The following is an 18,977-nucleotide window of genomic DNA, read 5'->3' as shown; positions in this document are numbered from 1 at the left end:
CATCAAAAACTGTAGATTTGAGAAACACTTTTAATGTGCAAAGTCATGCAATCAACTTTTATAAAAATCTCCATTTAAAGTCAGCAGCAGTGGGATTTATGAGTACACAAAATTGAAGCAGTTTGACAAACAATCTGAAACATCCCATTGAAAATGGCTGATCAACAAACAAAGCACCTCTTAATTCCTTCATTCATTAGTACATCATAATGTGATGGTAGACATCTCATACAGCTTTAGATTGAAATCTAAATGTTATTTATTTATTAGACATGCCTAAATTACCAAAATAACATTAGAAATAAATAATGATCAACTCTGTGAACTATCATGGTTGAGTAGGGCTTCATTGTTGTAGTGTTACTCGCATGACTCCTGTAAACATTTCAACATTTCACAAAAAAAAAAAAGATTAATTTGATTTACACTGGTTAATGCAATAGGCATCGCATCTTATTAATTACAACATTTTTAATTTAGCTCAAATGGTAAAAATCAGCCATTTTAGTTTGTTTTTGTTGAATACTAAAGAAAATATTTTGAAGAATGTTTGTAATTGTCGCAGTTTACATTCATGGTAGGAAACAATGCATGAATTTGAAATTGTACTTTGAATTATTTTGCGTTAGACAGAATAATGAAGCTCAAACAGGTTTGGCACAACTGACGTTTCAAACTATTAAAACGCATTAGTTTACATTTACATTCTCCTATATTAATAAATGCTGATAGCTATTGCAATAACTAATACTGTCAACAAATTGAACCTTTTTTTTTTTTTAAGCTACCATCAGATCATAAGTGGTCGGCTTGATCATTTCCGAGAATTGACCCAAGAGAAGTACACACAAGCATCGAACTCAAAATAACACACTCACTGGCAACATGCATATCAAGGCATTAGTATGTCCATTTCACAATGGCTCTTTTATGGCTCTTTTTGCTGTGCTCATGTGTGACAAACGTTACAAGAAGAGACTTACACAACCATACTCAGTGGTGAGTGCATTCCTTCACTTTCTACGCTAGCATCCAACAATGGATGCAAAGTTAGCATTACTTGCTCCTTCATAACATCTGAAGGAAGTGTAGAATAAACATGATCATCGATCACTTGTGTATGACGACAAAGCATGAAACGGAAACGTGAACTTCAACGTTGAGCCTGAGAAATAATTCCTCACAATTTGACGTTTCCCCCCCTAATCAAGAAAGAAAACCTTTGTTTCCAGCAACTTTACCTTCCAGCGGCCATCTTGAAAATGGCCTCAAGTGCTTCAGAAGACATTCAAGAATCTAAATCAGGGGTGCCCAAACTTGGTCCTGGAGGAGCGATGTTCTGCAAACTTCAGCTCCAACACACCTGCAAGTATGTTTCTAGAAAACCTAGTAAGAGCTTGATTAGCTAGCCCAGGTGAGTCTGATTGGGGTTGTAAATAATATTTGCAGGACACCGGCCCTTCTGGACCAAGTTTGGGCACCCCTGACCACCCTGGCTTCTCTTCAGGAGTCGGTGGTGTGTGAGATCTGTTTCCACAGCAGGGTCTTGAGGTTATTGAGGATGAGCGAGTGCTCCATTTCCATCTGCTCAGCCGAACCCTTGAGAGCCATGCAGGCGTACAGTTGCTTCTCTAGCTCTTCCTGCAGATGGAACGGAGCTCCTCGTAGGAGGTAATCCTTCATTGCTCCGCAGGCTCGCGCCAGATTGGGCTGAGCCACCTCGGCTGTGCAACGCTGTTCTGAAAGGTCGCATGAAGTCCTACAGTCCGCACCGTACACACAGTCCTCGTGGTCCTTACAGCGCTGGAGGATCATGGCCTGTTTGAAGGCCTCCTCGGCTACTACACGCCGGCCATCCACTAGCCTGAGGTCGTGGCGGTCGGTGTAGCCAAACGAACTGGCTCTCATGTCGCACATTAAGAAGCTCCCAAAGGTACCATGGAAGATGTCTTCAATAAGTTCCAGCAAGCCGATGAAGATTTTGGCCTTGCGGGGCCAGGACGGTGTGAACCACTGGTCCATGCTTCGCCGCATTCCCGCGGGGATCCACAGATCCATAGGCCAGGGCAAGGTGATACCAAACAGCGGAGCATGAGGAACCCGCTCCACCACGTACAGGTCCCCGCAGAAGCCCAGCAGTTTAGGTGTGTGCTCTCGGCCCTGGAGCACCACCGCCAGCAGAACTTCGTTGAGCTGTAATAAAGCCCAGGCAGACTTGGCCTCCGGGAGAGAGATGTGGCCATCTTTGTTGCTGTCGGCCACTGAAAGAATTAGGCTAACCAAATTGGACAGGTTAGCTTGCTCTCCAACTTTTGCCTGCGGGAACCAAAACAAGGAAGCAAGTGTGAATTATGATATTTGTAAAGCTACAGTAGTTTATGGTCAAGTGATTTCAGCCTATAAGGCTTCTGTTACACCAGAACTCCTGCTGATTTTATTTGTTACGTACGCAATATGGCATTCAGTGAAATGCTAATCACTTGGACGTCAAAATACGATTTAGTTAAATGCTAATTGTTTTTTTCCCAAACTCTGGTGTCTTTTACTGATGAATTGAATCCACCTTCTATACAGTTTGCAGTGGATAGTCCTAAATCAGGATGCGAACCACTAACGATGGCAGCTGACAATTTGCCATATTTGTATTGTATTGCGACCATAGACTGTAAAATATATGGTCACCCATGGGTTTCTGAAGAGCGCAAAAGAAGCAACAAGTAGGCGTGGCCAACCGTCGCCATTTTGCTCGCACCCACGGCGGGATACCAAACAAGGGCAAAGAGGCGGAGAGTGAGCAGAGCTACGGAAACGTGCTGGCATTTTGCTTGGACCTGGCTTAGACAGACTTTACTTTGGAAAAACGCTTAATACTTTATCACCTGCGACTCGTTTGTATTCTGACCACATGTGCTTAGCTGTACACTATATCAATAAAGGGTTTAGACTTTTAAAAAAACTTGTAACACATTGACCCACTAAACATTGCTCCTGTCCTACAGGAGGAAACAGCGAATTACTTCCAAATACTTCAGATATAGTCTGTGTTAGTAAATGCAAGGCTATTGATGAAATCCAGCATAACACTGTATGATAACAAGTAATCAATCTGTCAGATTCTGCAGTGCATTACAGCTCTAAAGAACATTATAAATGATCAATATTCTTAAATAATACAAATGCATTAATAGAGATGGTTTACAAGAATATAACTTTACCTACATGGGTAATGGAGGCCACGTGAATGGTTTGTGAGCACAATTAAATGCACACAGCATCCCATATCAGCTGATAATTGTAGGAAATAATCCCAAAAGGCAACGGACTGTGTACAGCCACATAAAACAGAACAAAAATAGGATGAATATGCCAAAATCAGTGGCTAATCAGCTGGAGTCAGCTGAGGTGAAGTGACGGCCATCAGTGAGACACAGCTGTCAATCAAGTGGCCACGCCCTTAATTATGCAAACTTAATATAACCTAATAAGAAGGAAACTGATGAGTTATTAAAAAATTCACCCCCTCACAGTTGTCATGAAGGGTAATAATAGCTTTATGAACCAAAATTGTTCTTTGTACCAGGCTGTAAACGCCTTTTTTTCTGCTGTGAAGTTGGCCATTCTAACAGTGGGCTCAATTGAAATTTGCTTGATTATGGAGCCAGGACAAGCGGAATTTCGATGAATTGCAGTTTCAGTTACTGCCGTATTGGCCTCCCTAGGGAGAGAGGGAGGTTGCCGCTTGATTGCAACTAGCAAGATTTTGTTTCTTCAGCCTGACTTATACTTCAGCAAGAGTGATCGCCGTACCCCACAATGAAAACCTTGCGTGTAGCTGATGCCATTGTGAGCATTTATGCTTTTATGTCCCCGTTTACACAGCCAGTTAAATGTGACCCAATTCTGATTTTTTGCTCATATATGACAGATTGGATCTATTTTATGACTGTGTAAACACAAAAAAATGTATATATATTCAGAGCGACAGTGTTAACCACTGAGCCACCGTGTTGCCCATCTGCCAACCATTACTAAAAAAAGTTACAAAAAAAAAAAAGTATCCAAACCTTCAAATGACTTGCGACCATTTCTTTAAACTTCTCTACAGATGTTCCTCGGGTGGGCTTTTCAAAGAGTGTGATCTCTTTCTTTGGCTCCAGCTCTTCCCCCAGCTCATAGTGCAGGACGTCACTTAGTTGACACTTGATGACACCGTCCTGGTCACCCCAGCTGCCCGTATACACCTGAGAAGTGCACAGCAACACAATGTCTACATCAGTGGTACTTTCTTTTAAGGGTGTTTCTAAGTGGAATGTTAAATTATTTGCCATGTATGACAATAAATTTATACAACGTATATAATATAAATATAAAACGTAGGATTAATTTACAAACCCGGTTCCAGAACAGTTGGTACACTGTACAAAATGTAACTAAAATCTGAATGCAATGATGTGGAAGTTCCAGATTTTAAAGAGCCCATATTATGGGTTTTTGAAAATTCCCCTCCATGTAGTGTGTAACACAGCTCTAAGTAAAGTGAAGTATCCAGCTAAGGCTTAAATCTGTAAGAATACAGTGTTTAAAACGGTTGATTCATCTATAAAAGAGTCGACTCATAGTGCTTCAAACGAGTCGCCTTGATACCGAGTCATTAGGTGTTTCGCCATGACGTACGAACGAAACCAAGTTATTCACGTGCACGCGCAAAGCCGGGAGATTTCAAACCTGAGGCCCCGCCCTCTGACGCAGAAACCCAGACACACAATCGATTGAAGTCACACTGCAGATGGATATTATATCGAGTCTCTACCCAAAGATGAAACATCAGCATTATAACCAAGCAGTTGGAAACTACTGGAAACTTCTGGAAACTACATGCTACAAAGAATACTTCATCTGCGTTTGTTAAAGGAAGGATCAAGAGTAAGTTACTTAAAGAGTAAGTTACTGATGGACGTCAGGATGGGTTTCTTCCTCCATTTCTCAAGTGTAAGTACGTGCGATTAAAGTTGTTGCCTCGTTGACTCTGGCTTGCAAATGTATTTAGTTGTGATTTGTTACTTGTAACCGCGTGTACTGTATCAGGTTAACTGGCTATATTCTCTTATTGCGTGCAAAGCCACGTTAAAAATGCGACGCATGCTGCTTTGTTTATAGAGCTCCGTGGTATAAATTTCGCGGAAATAAATTTCCGAATAAATCGCGGGAGGGGTCGGTAACGGGTTTAATTTGGGACGGGAGCGGGCTGTCTAGCAATATCACGGATATTGCTATGCGAATGAGAAAGAGAGAGCTTTGCCTGTGTGTCTGCTTGGCGCTTGTGTGTTAGTGCGAGAGAGAGAGAGAGAGAGAGTGTGTGTTTATACAGACAGCTTGGCTGTCTGGACTGTATAGCTGGGTGATTTTTGGTTGTGTTCTCCCCCGCTCTTTAGCGGGATCGGGCGCGGCGGGCAGAAAACGGGGCGGGTTCTCAGGCTAAAACCTGGCGAGTGCGGGCGGAAGCGTGTGTGTGTTTTTGTGTGTGTGTGGCAGCTAAAATCCACGCCTACACTATCGAGCGTGTATGAACTGTGATAACTTTTTATATTGCTGATTAGCTATTGGGCATTTCACTCTCTGACTGAAGGCAGTCGACCAATCGCGACAGACTGTCATCGGTCCAATCAGCGCAGATTAGCTTCACGCTAAGGAGGGGTTTGGGAACAAATGAATCACTGGACGATTCATACGGGAGTCGCTGGGATAATTAGGTAAAAATAAATGCAGATTATAAGACCATGAAAGTGTTTTTTGACCTTGCATGCATATTAGACTGTTGTTGGAGACCCTTACAACCAAGATATGACCCTATTTCATGTATAATATGGGCTCTTGAATATTTTATGCAGTATAGAACATTGATGACATGTCAAATGCTTAAACTGCGGAAATGTTTCATTTAAAGGGAAAAATAAGTTGATTCTTTTTAATTCCTGGCATCAACACATTTTTAAAAAGTTGAAACAAGACCATGTTTACCACTGTGAGGCATCCCCTCTTCTTTTTACAACAGTCTGCAAATGACTAGGGACTGAGGAGACATGTGGTTCAAGTTAAGTAATAGGCATGTTCTCCCATTCTTACAGACTTCCAGCTGCTTAACTGTTTTAGGTAATCTTTGTCGCATCTTCCTCTTTATGATAACTGGATTCTGTCAACGCATCCATAATGTTGTAATTGATGCGGCATGTAGTCTAGCATTGTCAATTTAAAAAATGCACTTTTTTAGCTTGTTATTGCTACCTGCCCCAACGTTTTTGGAATGTGTAGCTGTCTTGAAATCCAAAATGAGCCAATGTTTAGCCTGATGATTTAAAATGTTTCACTTTCAGCACTTTCAGCTAAGTTATCTATATTCTATTGTGAATAAAATATAAGTTTATGAGATTTGTAAATTATTGCATTCCTTTTTTATTCACAATTTGTACAGTGTCCCAACCTTTTTGGAATCAGGTTTGTACTGCAAGAACACATTACATTAATATTTGCACCAGTCCTATAATAAGCTGTGGGAAAGCAGGTTGATGCGTTTACATGCGGACCAAAATACGTGTAACCTAAGAGGCAAAAATCTAGCTGTTACAATATGTTAACCCTTAGGTTATGCACTTTGGACCCTGACTAACAAGCTATGGTTGTCCAGCAGTTGGAGCCGCAAATCAAGCTCATGTTAGCACTAATAGAATTAACAGAGCCTCCAGCGCCTAGACTGCAGCTCTGCCAAAGAAGTTTGGCCAGAGGAAAAAATGGTCATCCCCAACTGAGCCTGGTTTTTCTCTAGTTTTTTTTTTCCTTTTGCCAATTGGTGAAGTTTTGTTCCTCGCCACTGGCTTGCTTGGTTTGTGGAGCTGCGCAGTGATGGATTTACTCTTCAGTGTTTGGACTTTGAGCAGTAAAAATTAACCACACTGAACTGAGCTAAACTGAACTTCAACTCTAAAATCTGGACTGACACAGTTTCAATTTGCCAGGACTTCTATATTAAGCTGCTTTGACTCAATCGACATTGTAAAAGCGCTATAGAAATAAAGATGAACTGAATTGAAATGCAATTTGTGCATGTATTTGAAAACGCAACATTCTGTAGTGCATTTAGTTTTACAGGGTGGGCCATTTATATGGATACACCTTAAGATAAAGGGAATGGTTGGTTTGTGGCACATTAGTATATGTGAGGGGGCAAACTTTTCAAGATGGATGGTGGCCAATTTGAAGTCGGCCATCTTAATCCAACTTTTGTTTTTTTTTTTCAATAGGAAGAGGGTCATCAGACACATTAAACTTAATGGGAATTTCACAAGAAAAATAATGATGTGCTTGGTTTTGACGTAACTTTATTCTATCATGAGTCTTTTACAAGTTTCTGACCACATATAAAATGTGTTCAGTGTGCTGCCCATTGTGTTGGATTGTCAATGCAACCCTCTTCTCCCACTCTTTACACACTGATAGCAACACCACAGGAGAAATGCCAGCACAGGCTTCCAGTATCCATAGTTTCAGGTGCTGCACATCTTGTATCTTAATGTAACGGAGGCCAGCTAGTGTGTGCTGTGCAGGTAAACCTCACTCCTTTGACCTCTAAAAGGTGCTCTAGCAACAGACACTAGAGGCCATGGTCTTTAGCCTCCTTGGTAGAGCAACCAACTCCCATGCGGAAGGTCGCCGTTTCGATCCCAGCCCGGAGCGGAATGAGTGATGTAGGACCGGCGAGGTCACATTGGTGCTGTTACCTGGATGGGAGTGAGGTTTAGGGGGGTGAGTGTAACGGAGGCCAGCTAGTGTGTGCTGTGCAGGTAAACCTCACTCCTCTGACCTCTAAAAGGCGCTGTAACGACAGACGCTAGAGGCCATGGTCTTTAGCCTCCTTGGTGGAGCAACCAACTCCCATGCGGAAGGTCGCCAGTTCGATCTCAGCCCGGAGCGGGTTGAGTGGTGTAGGACCGGTGCGGTTACATTAACATTATAGACAATTGCCTTCAGATGACCCCAAAGTTAAAAGTCTAAGGGGGTCAGATCGGGAGAGCGTGGGGGCGATTCAACTGGCCCACGACAACCAATCCACTTTTCAGGAAACTGTTCATCTAGGAACGCTCAGACCTGACACCCATAATGTGGTGGTGCACCATCTTGCTGAAAAAATTCAGGGAACGTGCCAGCTTCAGTGCATAAAGAGGGAAACACGTCATCATGTAGCAATTTCAAATATCCAGTGGCCTTGAGGTTTCCATTGATGAAGAATGGCCCCACTATCTTTTTATTGTCAATGGTGTGAAGATACAAGATGTTCAGCACTTGAAACTACGGAAACTGGAAGCCTGTGCTGGCATTTCTCGTGCGCTGTTGCTATCAGTGTGTTGCTATCATTGTCTATATCAAAAAACTGCAAATAAGCAGATATTATAACAATTTATCGATAAACACACACCTCGTTCTCTCACTGTCCACTACTGTGGTTTGCTGATCAAATGAAAAACAAAAGACGGAGAGGAGACGAATTCTGCCGCCGTTTTCTTATCAAATTTAAAGGGGACTGAGGCGATAATTTAGTGTACAGTTTATAGGCTAACCGCAAAAGTTTAAAAATAGGCCTAGCAACACCTATGATTGCACATGTTTTCTTAAATTGCAGCTCTCTCGACCATCATAGTTATCCGAGTATTTTTATTTCATTACTTTACACTATTTGTCCCTTACGAATATGTTTGTTGAGCGAGCGGAGATTAGGTATGTCATTTGTGGCTAATCAAACACTTCGGCCACATTGTTATTTACACTATGAAAGCATTCTGAACGGATGCAAATTGCTGGATGCGGTTAAATTTGGATACGCTCAAAACAAGGAGTGCTTGCTTCCTGCAGAGTTTAGCTCCAACAAACATGCCAGAAAGTTTGTAGCGATTCTGAAGACCTCATTTAGCCGGTTCATGTGTGCTGGACGCTGCTGGGAAGGGCATCTCTTTTTGTTCTGCTGGCGAGTGTGTCATACCTGATTGTTTGGTTTGGTGGAGAGGCACCTTCCAAAGTACAGTTTGCTTTCTTCACACAGGCTGCTGCAGGCTGAACCATCGATAATGCCTTTGCTGTATTTGTCACACTGTTGGAAGAGGACAGACCGTTTCAATGGGCTTATAAGCATGTCAATTAACTAGAAGCCAGCATTGTGATAGGAAGATATGGCAATGAACACAGAAGAAACATTTTCACCGCATCCCCAATAGATGGTGCTGTGGGCTTACACTGTAAACAAATACTTTCCCAATCCCATTTAAAGTGACAGTTAAAGTAAACATTCTGTCATCATTTACTCACTCTTTACTTGTTAAAAACTTGTTCCTTTCTTCTGTTGAACACAAAAGAAGATATTTTGAAAAATGCAGGTAGCTGGTACCCATTGACTTTCACTTTTTTCCTTCCCTGGAAGTCAATGGGTGCCAGCATTCTTCAAAATATCTATAAAAAGACTGTTTTTACAAAAAAAAGAGGTTTAAATGGAGAGTAAATGATGAGGTACAATTTATTTTGGGGTAAACTGTCTCTTTAAGTCATAAAGGAAGAGTTCACCCAAAAATAAAAGTTGACATCATGTACTCACCCTGGTATGTTAATTATAACCCAGATAACTTTATTTTGTTCGGAAAGCACGTAAGGTGATATAAATGCTAAAGCTATTTTTGTCAATACAATTCAATTATAAGATAAGATTTATAAGCCACTGAATATTTTCACTGATTAACAATAATCTTTTCAAGTGAACTAATCAACTGTCATTGTGCTGGTTGTACCAGTATTAAAATGAATATTATTTTCATGTTTTTGCCTTATAATCACTAACCGGCAGAAAGACAAATCTATATTATTAGGTCTTAAGAAAATGAGATTTTACTAATTAATCGAAAAAAAGATCACGATCTCGACTCGACTCTACACACGATCTTAATTCAGCTTTTCTACGATTCAGCCAATTATATTTTCAAGGTCAGGAGAGAAGCAAGGCAGTCGCACAAGTCTTCACAGAAACATGAACACCTTCAAATGGCGTTAAAAGTGTCACATACTGTATTTATAAGGTATAATTCACCCAGAAATGTCATTTCTGTCTTCATGTAATGATGTATTTACGGTCGTGAAATCACACGTGAGCTGACTACCATCTACTACCAGCATAGGTTGTGAAAAACAAGTAATAAAGTTGTAAATAACGTTCAGTTTGTTGCACAGAGAGATCGTTTGAGACCCGCACTTAAAGAATGATTTGCATATGTCACAGTGATGGCAGCCATGAGCCGCGCTAGGAAGTGAAAATTAAACTGGCCGCACATCATTTAAATGATCATATAGCAATTTAAGAGAATGATAACGACAAGCATTTGATATGTTTTTTGAACATATGCGTGAACATTTGCGTTTACTTGCTTCATTCATGCGTCAAATCCGCTTTATTCGCGCATCAGATTCACTTCAGAATAGACCCGGTTTCGCTTGATGGGCAGGGCTTCTGTCTGCCTGGTGACTGTAGTTTCATTGCTTAATGGCTAACATGGATTTTATTAAGAAAATAACAGTGTTTATGTGCTTTATGAAGGCTGAAAAACAACATCGATATTTTTATGGCCGTGTCTGAGTCCACTAGATCCTTTCAGAGGTGCATCCAGCTCATAAACTCCTCCGGAAACTGAACCTGGTTGATGGAGGCATTTTTAGTCGTGCTTCTGATTGAGCCGAACCCAGTTTGATGAACTGTTGTCGGTGTCGGCTGGAGGATTTCCCTCGGGACACCAACAACAGGCGCTATGTCACAATCACGCCCCCACAAGAGCAAGCTCCTGATTGGTTAATGTGCCATTGGCGCAATTCACGTCATTTGCGCCACGCACCTCGCCACAGGATGTCTATTCGTGCGTTTGCATTGACCTAACATGTAAATCACTCGCAATTGACGCTTCTTCCACGTCTGGTGTGAACACAGCATAAGACCTGATGCTTTCCTTTGGGTTCCTATAGTTCCCTCGCATTTGTCATAGAAACAAACAAACAAACAATATTGTCGTGTGCAGGGAAGATTATGGAGAAATGTTGTGATGGAAACTTTCAGCGATGCTTCAGGCTGATCCGAGCCCACCTTGATGAGCTGTTGTCTGCATAGTGTCAGTGGGAAAATTTCCCCTCCGGACACCAATGACAGGAACTAGGACATAATGACGCCCATACTGCAGCAAGCTCCTGATTGGTTAACACGGCACAAATCACTGCTAAAGGTTAGATCTTCCAACTCACGCAAAATTCTCAACTCGCGCCACTTCATTTATTCATTCGTGCGAATTGTGCCGCAGGATGCGTAGTCACGTCTTTGCATTGAATTAACATGTAAATCACTTGCGCTTGATGATTCACCCGCATCTGGTGTGAATGCAGCATCAAACAGTACTGTACCAGACGCGCATACAAAAGGAACTGTTACCGTATATTGCCATTCAACGTTGCTGTAACCGGATCAATTGCTTGACCCAGCCACAAAGTTGCGATGCAACGGCCTGACACAAACAAAAGCAACACACTGGCCCTGCGTAAGTCATTAAGATGTAATGAATAAAGCTCTGAATGTATGTTCATGTTGAAATAATCTATACAAAATAATAGGGAATCAAGTCACCTTGAATAAGGTCCTCTTTTTAGCAATCATTTTGAGTTCACTTTCACTGTGACTTTATAAAATGATTTAATTGATATTTTTATTATAAAAGTCTTGTATGCAATTGTAAATAGGGTATATTACGGTTGGGCGATGTCGACCAATTTGGCATCATACGATGTCCAATGTGAAACATCGCGATGGACGATGGCATTGTCGTTATGTAAAAAAGCGCGGGGGGCAGGCGGTGTTTGATAGGGTGTGCGCGACGTGTCTGAAGAGTGAGGAGGAATCCGGTGGTGAGGGGTGAGAAGGGTGCGAGACTTATTTGAGGACCGGGAGGGAGATGCGTGATTTCTAGGAGATTATAACTCGTTTGCAAACCTCCGAGAGACTTGGCGTGTCTGAATATCACGTTTAACGACTATAGTGACACGCGATCCAGCGGTACATTCTTGATAAACTGTCCGACGTGCACTGCTCACTGGAGCTCAGACGAGCCCATGACAGTGTGTGTGGCTGTGTGTGTGTGGTCACGTGATGTGCGTTTTCAGCGGACAGAAAGCTGTTCAGAAATGTTGGGTAAAACACGATGTGGTTGTGGACCATTTTTGTTCTAAAATGCCATTTTAACACTAAGACGTATTAGTGTAAACTGGGCCTAAGTGTATTTTTTGCGAGCCGGTTTGCGACGGAGGATTGGCGATGCCGGCTCAGCATCATGTTGTCTGTCTAATGGCCATCGGCAATGGATGATGGCATCGTCTATCGGCCCAACCCTAGATTCTATTGTTCAATTTTATATTTTGAATTACAGCTAGCAAGGTTCTTGAGGGATTTTTTTTTCTCTAGCATTTTTTATATCATAATTTATAATATGCTTATGCTAATTATATAAACTCTACATCTGTGTTTCTTAACTGGTGGGTCATTTTCAGTAGGTCGCAGAGTGTGTGGTCAAAAAAACAACAAAAGTTTAATTTTTTACTTATTTTGCTTATATGGGACTTTTATTTTGAAATGCGCATACAACAACCGTACCTTTTGATATGTGAAATTTCATTCAATTATAGCAACAAATATGTCGAAGCGCAAGTACAACCATGTATGTAAAGTGTGGATTTACATATATTGACGACAAAAAAGGCTTAAAACCTCAGTGAGTAGTGAGGTGCTCTCACAAGAGAGCATGAAACGTTCTAAATTAAAACAACACTTAGAAACCAAACATCCCAGTTGCAAGGACAAATCTGAGAACTACTATCAAAGACGACTCCAATAGCTGAGGACATCACAAAAGTGCCGAACATCTTCATGTTCAAAACTAGTACAGGCACTCCGCACATCTTACAATGCTCACCGTGTAGCAAAGGCCAAGAAAGCCTACACAATAGCAGAAGAGCAAATAAATGGTGATTATTATAAAAAATGGTTATGATTATTTTAATCATTTTACTTTAATTTGCTGGTTTGTTCAACAGGATCAGTGTTACGTTTTTTATTAACAGTTCACTTTAGTAACTGAACATTTCCTAACCCTAACCACTGTTTACAGTATTTGAGGTTTTTACTAGTAATATTACTATAATGTGATACATTTTGTTAAATGACAGAGATAAAGTATTGTTTATTAGTACCTAAAAATTTTAAGAGGAACATGTCACGGTCGGTGAGGGAAAAAAGGAGTGAAGACCCAATTGCAGAAAAATGTAGGATTATTTATTATAAACTACAAATAAAAATAAAGGGCAAAACAAAACTACCCCGAAGGGGAAAACATGAATTAAAAGGCAAAAACAAACTTGACAGGACTGGAGACAACAAGACAGAGTAATATCAACGACGAACTGGCAAAGGACTGAAAACATGAGGGGGATTATAAAGCAAAAAGTAAATTGACACAGGTGAACATGACAAACTAATAATGAGTAAACAAGGAGGGTGGGACTAGACAATAGACGGGAGAGCGCATGACACAGAGAGACAACACAAGCCATGCGCTCACATAACACAACACTGAAGCACACGACAAAAGCACGTGACCACAATGTAAACACCGAGCCACGTGCTTTGACAAAAGACGCAAGACACGAGCACACGATGAATGAAAACACTCACCGTGCGCTCACACACGCAGCGTGCATGCTTCATCCCAGCGCCGACCAAAACCGAAACCAACAAGACTGAGACGCTGGGAATGAAACACCACGCTGCTGACAGACGAAAACACAAACACGAGTACAAGAGCGCACGCGTCTGAGAGACGCAGAGCTCCCGCGCGGCCGCATCAAGCAGGAGCGCGCACACTCTGCGTACACCCACGACGGCGCGCGCGCACACAGAGACAGAAACAGGACCAGACATGGGTAGTGTCCGAGCTCTGCCACCAAAACAAAAATTTACAAGACCAGAGTGGCAGAACCCTGACAGAACATATTTGTACTTTTTAGGTACTGATATGTACTATTGAGGTATTAATATGGACCTTGTAGGTACAAATGTGTAACTTTTGAAAAGGTACCACCCCAGTGACAGCTCCTGTACCTTTATTTCTGAGAGTGTAGGTTAACAATATTCAACCAATTTTTTGAATCTTAAATTAACTTTTTTTGTGACAAAATCTGGGATTTTAAAAAAAAAAGTCCATATAACCTAGCCCTAGTTAGTGTTTTTCTAAAATGCGAAAGTGCGCTCTTTTCATTGTTTGTTTTATTATTTCATTTGCCCATGGGAGACATAACTAGTAAAAACAAACGTTGATAAATCAAACTACTACAAACACGCGTTTATGATGATACATGAAATAATATAATGACAAAATACCAGTTTGTGTCATTAAGCTGCACTATGAGTTGTTACAGCTAAAAAAAAAAAACAATAGAAGTCAATGAAACATGAAGTCTTGGGTCAATGAGATTCTGTTCTGTTACATCACTTCTGCTATTAGTCAATCACAAATGCAATGAACAGAAACAATCATACTCACAATGATGCTCTTGCATTCTCGTCCTCTGCACAGCTCAGTGTACGTGGAGTACTGGACATAAACAACCCAACTGCTCACAAACACAGCAAGCCACGTGAGAAAGAGATACTTCACTCGAATATAGGACAGGCGAGCCTGAGGGACAGGAAGCAGAAAGTAAACATAAGCTGGGTCTATGAATGTTATCACAGTCCAGGCTCAAAGTAAACACAAAGCCTGACTGAAAAAGTCAAATATTTACTTGTAGTTTATGACTCTGTCAAATATCAAAAGCGAAAAGAAGTCTGAATAGACAACTCTGTGTCAAAAACATCAACAGTTCACAACTCGCTTACTGTGCTTTTATAACTAGCAGCCAATGATTCATGAAATCAGTACAGCCACAGTGTGATTGTAAGGTTGGTAATCATCTGCTACATTAACTCATTTCAATGAATTCTCTAAGACTTAAATGGTTCTTTAAGTTGGATAGCTTACACACAAGTGGCTTCATTTTGAGGGTGCAAACGCTTTCAGGGCGTGTCAGAATCCACTTTTGCTAATATAAGGACGGAAAAATCCGCTTTGCAATGTGGCGCATGGTCTAAAAGGGTTCAGTTTGTTTTCCTAATGAACTATAGGTGTGTGTTGAGATCAGAGTCTCATCTCCCATTACCTTTAAGAGCCAGTTGCGTCGCGCCATAAGCGCATTTGCTATTTACATGTCGTAAAGTAAGTGTAAGTATAAAAACTGAGCGCTTCACTAGCAAGAAAACAGTTAAACAGAGCATCTACTGCGCGAGAATGAGAGATAAGGCATCTCATAATCTAGTTTCACTTTCGCTCTTGTGGATAGGGAAACCTTGTACGCACAGACATCAATTACCCTATAAATAATTAATTTTGTTTGTTAAGCGCAAAGATTTGTTTCAAAACTGTTTGTAAATTCAGTTCTAATTTCCAGCAAACGAATAAATAAACAATAATAACGAAGTGTGCTCAAAAAACTGAGTTAAATCCAAATACACATGCTGTACCCATAGAATGTACCCATCAAACCCACCTGAACTAATTAATTAGGACCTGAAATCCACTTGATAATTACAGACAGGTGTGTTTGATAAGGGTTGCAACTGAAATCTGCAGGAAGGTAGATCTCCAGGAACAGGATTGGCCACCCCTGGTCTAAAATCTGACAGGTGGACAAATCTAAGCTTATTTTTAATAAAACAAATATAAATATGCATATAATAAATAATACTGCTAATAATAATAACATTATACAAAAGCAAATTGAATGAATTGAAAATGCCTCCCGAGATGAAGAAAGTATGAAGGCAGTGGATTTTAATTTCATGTAGGCTAATAAATAATGTTTTGTAATATTTTATTTCTTTATATTTATATCCTATATATATCCTTATTGTATCCTATATATATCCTTAATATTTTATATCTTTTTCATATGTAAATATATTTGCGTATTGCTCTACATCTTATGTGTATTAAACAGTGTGTATGCCAGGCGCACTCTGCGCCAGACAATAGATCGGCTTTGTTCTGGTCTTAAAAACAGACTATTATAGTTTCTTAAAATAGCAACGCGCCAGCAACTCGCCAAAACACACCTGCTTTTTTAGACCAGAACGCCTATGGGCGCATATATGAGCGCAAATGCATTTGCTATTTAAACAGCGTGGCGCAACACCTCAAAACGACTCTTGCGCCGAGCTGAAAGTAGCAAATAACAATTGGGTCGCGCCTTGCACCACATTGAGCTGGGTGTATGATAGGGCCCATGGGCTTTAAAGTACAAAAAGTCCTGAATGAAGCCTGTCTTTGCCCCTGAAATAAAAAAGGGTGAATGACTTTTATAATATTGAATTATATGTGTGACGTGTGCTATGTGTGTCAATGCACTCACATCACTAGATAGTTGGCACTGACAATATTGTGGTTGAAACAATATGCAACAAAAAAAAATGAAAAAAAATAAATAAACATTTACAATTATTATCTTTAAACAAAAACAACGATTGTAAGCCAAATCAAAGAAACTAACAAAACAAAATAATTCTTAAATCTAAAGTCTAAACTAGACGTCAAAAAGAAACACAAATAAAAACAGAGATCTTTAGTGTATATGACACCCGAACTAAACTAATTAAACTACAAAACTCAAAATACACAGATGGCCAAACACTCAAACTAATCGAACAAAACATCAATCTAAACTAAAACAAACCGAATAAGACCGTCAAAGAGCTTAGTTTAGAATCACACAACAACCATCACATTGTTAGTTAAAGCCAACGAAGTTCAACAAGCGAACTCGAATTATCACAGTAAACTGAGATTATAAATCACTGAATAGACGAAGTGTAGCACAAACAAATTGCGTGGAGCACAAATGGTACGCCGAGGCAGAGCGCACACCACAAACTGGTCTGTCTGGGCTTTAAATCCTTGCGGCTTGTCCTGGGATTGGTGGAAGAAAGGATAATCATAAGACGTTAATATTAGGTTAGATTTATGGCATAACGTCAAGTGACCAAAATTCGGCTGCGTCCGAAACCGCATACTTCCATACTACATAGTACGCTAAAATCAGTATGCGAGCCGAGTAGTATGTCTGAATTCACAGAATTCAAAAATCAGTAGGCGAGAAGTACCCGGATGACTTACTACTTCCGGCGAGATTCTGAAGTGTGCATCCCATGCACGCTGCGCTATCCCATAATGCCCTGTGAGAGAATTCATGAATGGAAGTGAGGCGACGCAACTGACGCAGGTAGGTCACGTGACCATGACAAAATGGCGGATGTAGTACGTCCGAATTCCATTCATACTTTTCACATTCATACTGTATAGAACATACTTTTCTAACGGCAGAGTAGTACGTTTAAATTCAAATGCAGTACCTAAAGAGTAGTAGGCGGTTTCGGATGCAGGATATGTCTAGCCATGGTCTAAAGGACAAAGTTATTTTAATGTCCAATAAGACGTCAAATGATGTTATTATTTGGTTGATTTTAGGTTTTGTTGGAAAGTGACCAAAATCCAACATCAAGCCAACATCTTGAACCAATGTCATATTGACGTCAAATACTGATATTTATTTGTCATGTTTGGCAAACTAATTCCAACGTCTGATATACGTCATAGTGGTACACTATATATAGTCCACACAACGCCAAGCTGTATCATCATTAGACGTTGATATCTGGTTGATTTTAGGTTGGCCATTGGACATTCACATTGGATGAAGTTGGTCTGTGACGTCAACTAGATATCCATTTCCAAACAAAATGTAACAACCCCACGACGTTAGGATACAACTTCAATTTGACGTCATGTTTACGTTCTTTGCCTGTTGGGTATTGTCATGCAAACAACACTAGAAATTAATGAATCAATGACTTTTTTTCCTTCCTCGATGGCGGAAACAAATTTCTATTACAGTATGTCGATTTGGTGCCCAAGAAACATTTCTTTTTTATCACCTTAATCCTTTATGCAGATACATTTTCTGAACTTTTGTTAATTACAAAGTTAAAAAGAAATAAAATTATTTTTATGTCGTTTTTGCACTCACTTTTGAACAATTAAATGCATCTTTGCTAAATAAATAAATAATTTAATTAAATATAACTAAATAAAAGCATTGATTTCATTTTTTTAAAGGGGTGGTCCACTACCATATCATATTTTAAACTTTAGTTGATGTGTAATGTAGCTGTGTGAACATAAACAACATCTCTGAATGTAAGACGCTCACATTTTAATGCAAAGGGAGACACTGGCTTTTACAGAGTTAGCTTAGCAAACCCTAGTAGCAAAGAATTCTGGCCCAGATTAGGCATAAAGCTGGCAGAGCAGACATTCATCCGCCACTGGCATACAGCATGTGGGCCAAACATGGCCCGGGTTTGGCAGAGCTGGCACTGTCTTTAAGGCAGCACACAAGATTTGGGCCAAATGTAAAATGTAGTATTTGGCCCAGATTTAAAAAATTGATATGTGGGCCATGTAAGTTTGGCCAGTCTTGACCAACATTTAAAATACATTAAAATATTTTTTGAGTAAAAAAAAAAAAATAAATTCTACCAATCAGGTCACTTTGAGAAAAAGTACGCCCATAGTGTACCTAAAGTTCAACGCTTCATGGGTTTATCAGTTTCATTGCAATCGTGACACACCAACCTATCTGGCCCAGTTCAGGCCCAGTTATGAGGTATTAACTTGGCTAAGACTTGGCCCAGATATGGTCCGTGTTTGGCCCTTGTCTGGAAGCTAGATTTGGTCCAGTCATATACTGTAATTCACTGCGGCATGTGGGCC

The 18,977-nt window shown here is 40.3% G+C and overlaps 1 protein-coding gene across 3 annotated transcripts in view; it reads right to left on the bottom strand.

Moving 5' to 3' along the window:
• Positions 1-16: 16 nt before the first annotated feature.
• dipk1aa (divergent protein kinase domain 1Aa) overlaps positions 17-18,977 on the bottom strand; it is a 40,856-nt gene continuing 21,895 nt past the window's right edge. The window contains 4 exon segments of one of the 3 annotated variants that reach the window (NM_001040354.1): positions 17-2,316; positions 4,065-4,241; positions 9,029-9,136; positions 14,658-14,792. In NM_001040354.1, coding sequence (NP_001035444.1) covers positions 1,504-2,316; positions 4,065-4,241; positions 9,029-9,136; positions 14,658-14,792 — 1,233 coding nt within the window. In that variant the 3' untranslated portion in view covers positions 17-1,503. 3 annotated transcript variants of the gene reach the window in all.

This window comes from Danio rerio, chromosome 2 (genome assembly GCF_052040795.2).
Source record: "Danio rerio strain M-AB ecotype USA chromosome 2, GRCz13ab, whole genome shotgun sequence".
NCBI lineage: Eukaryota > Metazoa > Chordata > Actinopteri > Cypriniformes > Danionidae > Danio > Danio rerio.
The sequence above is the reverse complement of the archived record's forward strand: the minus strand, read 5'-3'. Positions and strand labels throughout refer to the sequence as shown.